This window comes from Euprymna scolopes, chromosome 22, assembly GCF_053919585.1.
Source record: "Euprymna scolopes isolate OS-2025 chromosome 22, ASM5391958v1, whole genome shotgun sequence".
In the NCBI taxonomy this organism is placed as follows: domain Eukaryota; kingdom Metazoa; phylum Mollusca; class Cephalopoda; order Sepiida; family Sepiolidae; genus Euprymna; species Euprymna scolopes.
In genome coordinates, this window is record NC_136503.1 from 120,136,869 (window position 1) to 120,149,486 (window position 12,618).

At 32.6% G+C, this 12,618-nt stretch overlaps 1 protein-coding gene across 3 annotated transcripts in view; it reads left to right on the forward strand.

Annotated features, from left to right (window-relative positions):
- The window catches only part of LOC145243687 (solute carrier organic anion transporter family member 4A1-like), a 357,257-nt gene that overhangs the window by 307,545 nt on the left and 37,094 nt on the right, over nucleotides 1–12,618 (forward strand). For all 3 annotated transcript variants that reach the window (XM_080106745.1, XM_080106746.1, XM_080106744.1), the window contains 2 exons: nucleotides 4,338–4,511; nucleotides 5,957–6,059. In XM_080106745.1, the coding sequence (XP_079962871.1) occupies nucleotides 4,338–4,511; nucleotides 5,957–6,059 (277 nt within the window). The remainder of the gene's footprint in view (nucleotides 1–4,337; nucleotides 4,512–5,956; nucleotides 6,060–12,618) is intronic.

Below are 12,618 nucleotides of genomic sequence, written 5' to 3' on the forward strand. Positions count from 1 at the left end.
TTCTATTGATGACATATTATATACGATTAAACATTGTCTGTCGTTAGTCAGTGTCTGTACACATTGGTTACTACATTCTAAGATGCTTTTTAATATGCCATCTGTTTTCATCACTGCAGTATGTTGCGAGTTTATCTTCCCTCCAATTCCAATTTCTTCTAACATTTGATTGTTTTTTAACAGTCGCTCATTCTCTCACAATTATTGGGATTACCAAATTTCCATTTTACTCTTGTTCTTACAGCCCTCGAGCAAGAGCCATGTATGAAAATAAGTTTCTTTGCCGTCATCATCATCATCATCATCATCATCATCATCATCATCAGTAGTAATCGTATTGAATATTAATTTCTGAGGCAAAACAAACAAGTGAATTTTAGTTGCAACAAGCAATGGTTCTTTATCAGGAATAGTGGAAAAAATTGAGAATTGATAATAGTTGCCTCCGAAATAATTGCTAATTAGTTGTGTGGGTGAGGTGGGAGGGATGAGACCTCAAATTACTTCACAGCACAAAGTTAATGATATGTGTTCCTCAAGTTTTTTATTTTTTTTTAGAAATTTGGAAAGGAAAATCAGCCGAAAATAATATTTGTGCCGCGATATTTAAAATCAATTTGTAAAGAAAACGTTTTTAGAAAGAAATTATTGAAATTGCTTTCTCAGATTCAATAGCATTCTCAGACTCATCAACACCAACTAGAAATCGAATTACTTGCCCTGGTCCTTACAAATAATGAATACAATAGAGTTGTTAATGTTCAAGTAAAGTAATTGATTATAGTCGAAGTTGACTTGAAGGCTTCCTTTTCATTGGATAGATCATCCAAATGTACACGAGAGCGTCAGAATTATTCCATGTTCACACCTTTTCATAATGCTGGACTAATTGTTATCATTTCTGTAAAACCAGGTATAAGAGGGGGTAGAGTTAGCGACGTAAAAAACAGAAATTTCTATTAAAAATTAGGTTGACTTGTTCAGCGGAAGCGACATAGTTTACAGGAGTCTCGTGTAGGTTGTGATAATTTTTCTCTTGAATTTTGATAACAATGCCGATCAAACGTATTTCGAAAGTCTCCTCTCTTAACAAGAGGATCAGTAGTAAGAGAGCTAATATATTTTATTATGATGACAAAAACGAAAATTAATCTGCAAAAGAAACCCGGAGAAAATAGCGGGGTTGTTGTTTTAATCGTTAAAAAAGAGAACAATTTTACAATTACAAATGTAACAAAACAAAGAAAGAGAAAAGAAAGAAATCAAATCTATAACCACTACAACCATGACTACTGATGTTTTAAAAAGTGCAGAAAAAAAGAGAAAGAAAACGAAACGCTACTATTATTACAACGACTACTCATGACGTCTCATTAACATAACACAGCTAATGCAAAACAATGCCAGTATATTGGGATCTGAAGATTTCTGGTAATAATGCTACATTTCCGATGTTCCAATGACAGAACTGTAATTAGGATCAAGGTAACAGTGCATGTCGATGGATGGTGTAAAATAAAATGTTATCATTGGCATAATTGATTTTATGAAACTATGTAATTGTGAGAAAATCCATGTATGACTCTTTCAATTGTTTTACGTTGGTGCTCAGAAAAGTTAAAGGCTCTCCGTGAATGGCGTTTGCTTCAAGGGGAGACAATTTAATTTGAGAACCGAGTAACTGATTTTAGGATAATTACGATATAACAATGGAAAATACAAACTATATGTGGGCGTGCATTATCCATAAATAAAAGGGGAATAAGCGTGTAGAAAACAGAAACAACAAAAATTATGCTGACCAATGTTGGGTGTTAAATTCTAGTTCATCTTCTTTGCTCGAAGACAACACCATTACTTTGATGAATAATAATTTTGCTTTAGTTGACTGAAGGTTCGATTGGTCTTTATATCAGATCGACGAAAACTGGAAACAACATGAACTAACAGTTGCAGTGCAGGATAGAAAAAGCCTCGGCAGCATTTAATAAACTTTGCAATATCTGAAAATAATTTTTAAAAATCATCCTCAGATTTATTCTACAAGGGCAACGTATTGTCCGCACTGTTGTAGAGAACTGTTGTATAGAACTGTTGTATAGCACTGTTGTATAGAACTGTTGTATAGAACTGTTGTTTAGAGGTAAAATTTGGCATCTGAAAATAAGAAGTTAGATGCGTTTGATTTCAAATACGTTGGATAAAGTATAGGGATCAAATGGATTGATCGAACTACCAACCAAGAAATCAGCGACCGCACAAACCGACAAGTAGTATCATTAATAATCTGCAAACGACATCTGAGCTGGCTCAGACATGTCTTAAGATTGATCACAGAAAGAATTGCTAAGCAAATGCTTCAGTGTATCCTGATATAAAAAGAAGATGAAGACAAAGACTGAACTTGAATCAAACAATCGAGAGAAATTTGCTTTCAATGAGAAGAAGCTGGAAGGATTCTGTGGATTTGGCTTTAAACCAAAAACAGTGAATTACTTGCATCACAGGACGCCGGAGTTCTTAAGTTTAAATACGCCATGAGTTGATAAATGATTTTTTTATTAAGTTGTTTTGTTCACTGCTGCTACGAGACGATGTTGACATAGTGAACTGGCTCAGTATTCACCGTCGATATTCGGGATGCATCACATATACTAATAAGATGAAATCATGCTATATAGGGATGCATAAAATCTGTGTGTGTGTGATATAACTGGTATGGTTTGTGTGTGGTGGGTCACATGTCATTTAGAAATCGTCACAGTCTCTTTATAACGAGATGCCCACGTTTTCAGTGTTCAGCATTTATTGATTTTTTTCCAATCATCGTTTTCCAATTCTGTCTGGTCGATTTCTCTCAGTTTGAAAGCGATTGATTACTTTATTTTCTTACGTGTTTTCTAATTCAAATCGATCTTTCAGAATTTTAGTTTTTTTCTACTTTTTCTCGATAAAAGCTTGAGGCAAATTCACTCAGGTTTTTGTTAAGAAATTTAATTTTCTACAAAAGTTCCGGACTATTCCTCTCTCTCTCTCTCTCTCTCTCTCTCTCTCTCTCTCTCTCTATATATATATATATATATATATATATATATATATATATATATATATATATATATATTAGCATTTCAGCCCGGCGTTGCCCGGGTGTTTGGATGTGTATGTTGAGCAAAAAAAAAAATAGTGCTAGTAGGAAGGCAGGTTTGAACCCGTACCGCGAAGGAGGAAAAGAACGGGGAAAAGCCTGACGTCTTTCCTGTTACGACCACCGCCAAACCGTAAATGACGTAGATTTAAATAGCCAATCGGAAGGAGAGGATGACTTTCAAAAATATCGGCGAAAAAAGCAACAGCTCCTGTTGAAAAGTGCCCAGTTGAGGGTGAAGATATTAATGTTTTTAGCCAATTTTTCGATATTTGTCGTCTGAAAGGTCGACCTTCAATACGATACTGATCGTGGTAAAATCCGTCGACTCTGTCGAAAGTTTTAGGCAGACATGCAAACATACATACATACATACATTTATAGATTGGTAACTAAAAATTTTCGATCCAAACCGATTAAAAAGCTTGCCCTATCTCTGAATACCCTTTATGTAAAATTTCAAATGTTTAGACCAGAAATTGTCTAAGTAATTTGGTAGAGACCGCAGCTGTAAAAAAATTTTAAACTTTGAACCCTAACCCATTAACATTTATTGTTTAGGGTTCAAATAAAGTTATCAAGTACGATCCATGTCCAAGGAACCTATATCTAAAATTACAAGTGTTTAGACCCAAAATTGGCGGAGGAGTTTAGTAGAGTTCGCAAAGGTCAAATCGTTGAACTTTGACCCCTTAACAGCCAAAATTCTGGGCGAAAGCGGATTACAAAGATTTTCCCAAAATATTAGTACACTGTATCGAGTCTGTAGACTAAAAATTGATAGAGTTATTGCGTAGGGAAATGTACACAGGCACACATACTTATATATATATATATATATATATATATATATATATATATATATATATATATATATATATATATATATATATATAACCAATTACCCTCGATCCTCACTTAAAATACAGAATGTTTAGCAGTGTGTGTGTGTGTGATAAATCTGGAATAACCATCATTAAGTTGTATATTTCACTTTAGTCAAATATGTCTTTTCGATACTGGTACAACTTTTGAATTGCATAAAAATCGAACTATTTTTGTAAACGCTAACCCTTGCCTAAACTAGATGAGTTTTTTTTTCTAGTTCAAAAGTTGAGTCAGTATCGTCATATTTGTTAATTTCGTTTTTTTCTCTTTTGTGTTTTTAAATTATTTTTTTATTTTTCTTCAGGAGGAAATAGTTCGAGCTGCAGTAGTGTAACAAATGGTCAAAGTCTTTCTTGGTATATGTATATCTTTCTTCTGGGGCAGATACTCAACGGAGTCGGGGGTGCGACTCTCTACACTGTAGGATTTGCTTGCATAGATGATAATGTCTCCCACAAGCGTTCGCCTGTATATATTTGTAAGTTTACATTTCGTATATTATTTTTTATTTGTTTCATTGGATTTTTTTTTTCATATTTTTATTTTTACTCACATAATTCTCTTTTATATAAGTTTAAATACTGCATATTTTTTATTTATTTCTTATTAATATTATTTATTCAACATATTTCTTATTTATTTTTTATTAATATTATTTATTCAACATATTTCTTATTTATTTTTTATTAATATTATTTATTCAACATATTTCTAATTTATTTTATTAATATTATTTATTCAACATATTTCTTATTTATTTTTTATTAATATTATTTATCAATATATTTCTTATTTATTTTTATTAAAATTATTTATTCAATATATTTCTTATTTATTTTTTATTAATATTATTTATCAATATATTTATTATTTATTTTTTATTAATATTATTTATTCAGCATATTTCTAATTTAATTTTTATTAATATTATTTATCAACATATTTCTTATTTATTTTTATTAATATTATTTATTTACCATATCTCTTATTTATTTTTTATTAATATTATTTATTCAACATATTTCTTATTTATTTTTTATTAATATTATTTATTCAACATATTTCTTATTTATTTTTTATTAATATTATTTATTCCACATATTTTTTATTTATTTTTTATTTTTATTTATTTGTTCACTTTTAATTTAGACTAATATACTTTCAAGGTAATTTATTGCTAATCGCCTGATACGCTCCTGCTGGATAATGCCAATAGATCCTGCCAAAGCATTTTGCATCAGCCAGATTGCTCTTTCTCCAGAGCGTTTGCTGACCTTGTATGTACGCACATGCATGTGATGTGTGCGTGTGAGTGTGATGTCTGTGTGTGTGTATGTGTATATGTGTATGTGATGTTTGTGTGTGTTGCCTCTATGTGTGCGTGTGTGATGTTTGCGAGTAGAGAAATAAAAGTACGAGAAACATCTAGTCTAAAAGTGTATACTCATGTGAAATTTACCAGAGAAGACAATGGATGTGTTTTAGCATCTCAAAATGCACACCAGAGAATTATTGCAATAACCGATACAAATAGAGATGCATAAAAAATTAAATAGTTCCTTAAAAGGGACGTCATTTCAAACCCAGAAGATTATCTCTTGATTATCCACTTCAGCAAAATAAAAATAGATTTCATTTTAATGAATTCTTAAAGGTAAATTATTTCATTTTAATGAATTCTTAAAGGTAAATTATTTCATTTTAATGAATTCTTAAAGGTAAATTATTTCATTTTAATGAATTCTTAAAGGTAAATTATTTCATTTTAATGAATTCTTAAAGGTAAATTATTTCATTTTAATGATTTCTTAAAGGTAAATTATTTCGTTTTAATGAATTCTTAAAGGTAAATTATTTCATTTTAATGATTTCTTAAAGGTAAAAAGTGTTTTTTCCAATTTTTTATTTCCTTCTTTTCGCCAGCAATATTATTGTGCCTTACGATGGTCGGTGTCGCCGTCGGATACACTGCTGGGGGCAAGTTGCTTGATTATCACGTTGACTTTTTACACATTGATTCGAGCAGGTGAGTAGCTTTTTCTATTTTGTGGTCATTTCATGCTTCCATATTTTGTTTCTACTCATTGTAACTAAGATGTAAAGGGTCACTGTGAATTAGGGTCCTCTTTTATAAGGAATTTCCTAATTGGGAAGTTGTGAATCAAAAAGTTTGTTCATGTTGCATTTAAATTCCTGCATGTTGGTACAATTAGGGAAACAGACAGATAATTCGAGGAAAGAAGCATCTGGGGGCATATACAATGAAGGGGTGGAATTTTGCTGATTATCGAATTGGTCGGATGTATTTACATTGGAGAGACATAAGTGGAGCATGTACGTCAGAGCACATTTCATTAAATTACTTGTAAAAGAAGCACAAAAATGCAATTTTGTGGTGATGGGACAGGAGTTAGAGCTTAGTTGACAGTGTGGTATGTCTTAGATAAAGGCTGTTTAGGGGCCCTGTTAATCAGGGAGAGAGAGACTAGTGTTTGGCGCACCAGCGCAGATGTGACAACAATCATGCATGGGTGAATGATGGTTTTAGCGAAACATAAAACTTCTGTCCTTGTGCAAAATAACATTGTTCCAATGAAATGTCATCTACTCAATTTATTATCAACGCTATGATAAGATCCTTTTGTTAAATGTATTCTACGTGTTTTATGCCTCTGTAAATTGTCATCTTCCACCAGGATAACATATATTCTACAATAACTTGTGCTCTAAAAGTCGATTCAATCTACAATCAGTTCAACAATGGCTGTGGTGTTGCTGAATTGAAGTATGGTTCTGTATAGCTCTAGGATAACCACCCTCCTAGGTTTCACCTCTTATGTTAGAAAAGGGGTTAATTTATTGCAAATTTTCTGAAGTGCGCATACCGGGAAATGTTGACTGGGTTGACCAGGCATTCTTTATAGGGAAGTGATATGACTTTACAAAAACTTGACCTTGTGGCTAGCATTGAATTTGCTTTGATTACTGTTAAGCAGACAGGGAGAACCACATATGAAGTACATCAATTAATGGATCATGTCGGGTGTAGTGAAACTTTACAAATATATCAACAAATCCTTTCTTTTACTTAACATAACACCTGATTTCATCTAAATATGTTTGTCTCCAGCAAAAAATGAGCTTATTATCTATTCACACTCAAAAAAAGACGAGGGTTGGGCCATAATTTTACATAATAAATACATCTTGCTGAAGGACAGTGTAGCTCTGTTTCTTTTGATCATTCTACTTAATTAGGTTGTTCTTATTTATCTACATAGCTCCAATTTTTTTGACCGCACGCCCTACCAGCCACTGTATTATTTATTTTTTTGTTTTTTATGAAAATCGCTCCAGACAAGGAATGGAGCCACTTGATGTAAGGAGCTAAGGAGAAATATATTACTTTAGTTAGCTAACAATAAGTGTTTGATAGAAAACAGCAGTTCTTCCCTCTTTGTCAAAAATATCATTCATGGAATGTGAGGATTAAAGGACACAATAAGGGAAGTGAAAGTTACAATCTATTGAAAATAAATCTAAGACACGGTTCACTTTCTACATTCTTATTCAAGATGTGAATATTAAGATTGAAGACACACACATGCATATTTAAAAACATATCTCATTTGGAATATTTTTTAACATGTTTTATTAACTGTTTGCTCGTATATATATATATATATATATATATATATATATATATATATATATGTATATATGTATATATATATATATATATATATATATATATATATATATATATATATATATATATATATATATATATATAGGCTTATTTTAAATTTTTATAGGAATATTGTTTACCCATCTATCCCCCACCGTCGTTATCTACTAATCAATGACTAACTTACAATAGGTTTATATGTTAATTGACCCCCAAAATGTAGACATGTCCTAAAACATGTAAACATGTATTTAAAGTGTATCAATTCAGCAGTTTCTCTCTCAACTCGAGTTGATGAACAAAATAGAAAACTTTTGTTAGCTGCTCTTTTTATTAAATCTATCAATGTGTATATTTATAAATATAAGCATGTGTCTAGATGAGATTGTTGTAAACAGGAAATGGGAATTTCAAACAAAATTGGTCTATGGAATAATGGATAAACATGAAACAGGCTAATAAAACTGACAACACAAACGAATCACTAAGGAAAAACCAAGATATTTCGGTCGCTTTATACGACCATAATCATTTGGTATAAATAAAGTTTATTCAATAGAAAATTAATACATTAACGGCATAAAGCTAATCAAGGACGGGGATGTATGGCGAAGAGGGATTGGAGGAAAATGTGAAAGGGTGTTGTATGCAGGAGGATGAAATAAATAAGGAAAGGAGAAAGTGAGGAGATATGAAACGGGAAGAGAGTGGAGGGGAGTGTGTCAAGTGGATACAGAAAATAGATCAGGAATCATGAGGAGTTTTTTTTTACCATCATAATGGGAGATGACGTAAGGGGTTGTTTCTGTCCAGAATCAAGATGAGAAAATGAGAAGTGCGGCAGAGAGATTGGGAGGATAAAGTGGGGAAAAATGAAAAAGTCAAAACATTTGGACGACAATTCATCAATTATGTTTATTATTATTTAGTTTGCACTCCTTCATGTCTTTGGCTAGCATTACTTCCCACTCTTTTTTGCCCATTTTCTCATCTCCTTATTTACTTCACCTATCACTTATAAAAGTTCCCTTTTCACCACATTTCACCCCTTCGACCTTCGCCTTATATAATCTCCCTTGCCGGATTATCTCCGTGCCCCATGTAAAACATTCATAACAAGAACTCCTCTAGCTACGACCATTTTCAATGATTTCACTTTCTCTTTCTGAGTTTCGGACTTTAGTAAGCAATGTTTTTTGCATAGAACTGCCTGTTTGGGGAAAACAGTACCATTGTCGTTTGCAAGTCTAATATAAATAAATTCTTGATTGATTGTCCTCTTGAATGATTAACCAATTACAACCATTGTTAAAAATCCTCCCAATGTTTATATTAATATCTTCTATTGACTTTTGGGCCTTGATAACAGTATCGCATTTTAAAAAATTCTTTGTTTTTTGTACTATAAAGTTTATTTATACTACATGATTATGGTCACATGAGTCGACCGAAATATCTAGTTTTTTGGGTTTTTTTTTTGTTGCTTTAGTGGTATATCTGTGTCCTTACAATTACTAGTCTGGTCCCATACTTATCGATTATTCTATAAACTTATATTCTATATGTATATATGTATATGTGGAATTTGTATGTGACTGTGAATTCGTGTCCCAGCCAGAAAGCCGCTTGGACATAAGCAGAAACATAATGTATTCATTCATTTATTTTGTTTCACTTTTAAGAGAGTCCAAGAAGAACCCGTACAGGAATTTTATTATAGCAGAAGAGATGCATTCTTGACTACACTCATCGGACTGAAACCACTTAAAGCTGGTGCTCCATCATAGATCGGGACAACCAATTGTGGGCCATCTTCAGGTTTTATATCAGAGTAACGTTCTCCTAGACAGATGCTCTTAAGAGGAGTAGGAAGTCAGTTACTCAAGTTGACCCAACAGGGTACCGGGCACCACACCAACATTTTTATATGTTTCCGTGTCGTTTATATATGTAGATGCATGCATAAATATGAACATCTTTATTAAATTAAACGTTTGGAAATTATATACATGGCGTTTTACAGGAAGACTCTTCCTTTTACCTAACTGCGTATACGATCCGTGATTTCAAAAATCAAAACAAAGTATTAGAGAAAATGCAGAACGCTAGATAAGATTCAAATTCGCGCCTTCAAATGGCAAGAATATTAAGAGATGCCTAGAAATGGTAAGAATATTAAGAGATGCCTAGAAATGGCAAGACTATATTAAGAGATGCCTAGAAATGGCAGAGAACAGAGATTGCACTTCATCTGCAGACGTTTTGTTGTTTGTCTGATGTCGGCTCCTGATAATAAGTTTCATGTTTAAAAATATGCATTTTTAATTTAATATATAAAATTATTTTGTAGGAGTCTGTAAGTAATTAATCTGATTTATCAATATTTGATTCTGACAAGATGAGCGGATGGCAATTCAGAACGTTTGTACATGCGAATAATTTAATAAGTTATGAAACTTCCTTTTGCATGAGAAGTCGCCAGGAAGTGAATGAGAGGAAGGTTATGATGAGATGAGCAAATACCCTGCACAAAGATCTCTGTCAAAGCAGCACCTGAACCAAGTGGTAGCAAAAATCCTTAACTGCATTAACTACCACAGGATTTATAAAAAGAAGAATAGTCTTTTTTTCTGTTTTTCATACCAGTCGAGGATACATCATCGACAATCAGTTTGACAGAGAATGGCGGTGCTCGTGGCATCTTCTGGCTCAGTTAGGTCAAGTATATTTTTGTACAGTTCTTGAAGTTTTTCCCTCGCGTTCTGAGAAAAGATTTGTTTATTGCAAAACGCCTAAGAAGCCCTTATTGGAGAAAGTCAACAGGCCTGCTCAGGCCTTTTTTGTATGCCAAAGTACTTAAATTATTTTAAGAACATTGGTTGCAAAAAACAATGTATTCCAATTGTAAAAACAAAATAAAATGTGCATGACATAAATGAAAGGATTGCTGGTATGAAACAAAAATGAAGTCTTCTGCTGCAACCATCATACTGCAACATAAGCAATAGATTTCCAACATTAACACTTTCTTAAAGCCGTCCAAGTTTCTAGGTTTCGTTAGATCATCGAAGTTAAGCAACATGAGAGTGCCAGTTGGGTGACTATTTGGCATGTCAGCAGGATACCAACCCATTTCTGCAAAAACTGCAAAACCTAACGTTGTCATCCTGTATGGTATTAAGGTAACAATGATGGTCCAAACTTCAGAAATAATTTCACTTCATCCAACACTGTAATAACTCTGTAATAACACTGTAATAACAGCAACGCTCTCTCTTTGCTGTCCAAAATTCGACTCTCCGTCTGTTTATAAAGTCAATTAGTCTCTATACATGCCATTAATTTCAACTATAAAAATCTGCAATTATGAACACGGGTTTTTTTTTCCTTTGGAAAACGTTCGCTTGTACTTTGAAGTTAGTAACTTTTCGTTTTCCTCTTTGTTGTTACATGATTAAAATAGTTCTGCATTTCCATCCGTTATTTGTTTTTGGTGGATTGTCCAGCGAGTCGTATACGTAATGAATATGAAAGAAGAAAGAAACGCTCTTTCCGTTAAATGTTAATGTATCGATTTTCAAAAAGTTTAATTTAATGAAAATACAGTCCACGAATCCATGGAAAGGTTCATATTTGTCTGTTTGTATAAGTTTATGGTTGCAGGTGGTGACGTCATTGTGCTAGTTGTGTGTGCGTACACATGTTATGAAAGACGATACAGTTTTGGAGAATTATGTTCGTTGCTTTTCAAAAAGATTAAATAAAATGTCTTGTATACGTCTGGTGTATTTAGGTTGGTACCAGAGAATCGAGTAGGAGTTGAAGAGGGAAAACTCGGCTTTGCGTGCGAAATAAACACCTTAACCCTTCATTCTTTTGATTTGTATTTGAAGCTTGCCATTTGAGGAGGTCGTTAGCTTCTATTAAAATTTGATTCCTTTCTTTTATTTCTTTTGTTTACGTGTTATTCCCTTCATTTCTCTTCTCTTTCTTTTCTTCCTTTCTTCCTTTCTCTATCTCGCCTTTCTCGATTTTTCTTCTTTTTGTTATTCTTTACTTATCCAAAAATCTCTATTTCTCTTTCTATTTCTCTCTTCCTCTCCTCATATATATATATATATATATATATATATATATATATATATATATATATATATATATATATAGTGCCGGCAAAAAGAAAGCCCGCACTTGTAATTTTTTCAAAAAAACTACAAATTTAAGTTAAATTTAATGTAACTGTTTAAACAACCTATACCTCGTTTTATACGCCTTTTATTCCTCTATAATTTTACAGGTTCATATTTGACTTTTATTAATTGAAATATTCTAGTGTTCATGTCAATTTAAAAAATAATTTCAAATTGAGGAGGCAAAAAAAAGTCCGCAGCAACAAATTCGCTTAAAACCAGTTTAAATTATCGTCCCTAAATCAGTTTAAAATATCCACCAACAAGCAACGAAGCATCTCTAATCGTAATTGCTGTTCTTCCAGGTTATACTTTCTCTTAGTGATCGTCAGGAGCTCATTAATCTCCACCTTTCTGGTTTATTCAATCGAGAAATCCGCTGCAGATTGAAATGTGATGAGAAAACGATACGAAAGACTGTGCAAAATCACCAAAACACAGCCAGTGTCCGTGATGCCCCTAAATCTGTTCGTGCTAGAGTTACTTCTAACCGGAAAGACAATGCTATCAAAATCCACAGCCTAAGAAACAGATTTGAAACGGCTCCCCAAATCCAACAACAGTGCAATCTTGTTAAAAAGTGCTCTCTTTCTAATAATATATTGTTGGTGAGTTTAGGTGTTCTTGAGACGTGGGGACAGCTTCATCGTTGTCTATCTTTGATTTACAAACTTTCTAGGCAACGATCATTCGCCGTTTTTTTTATG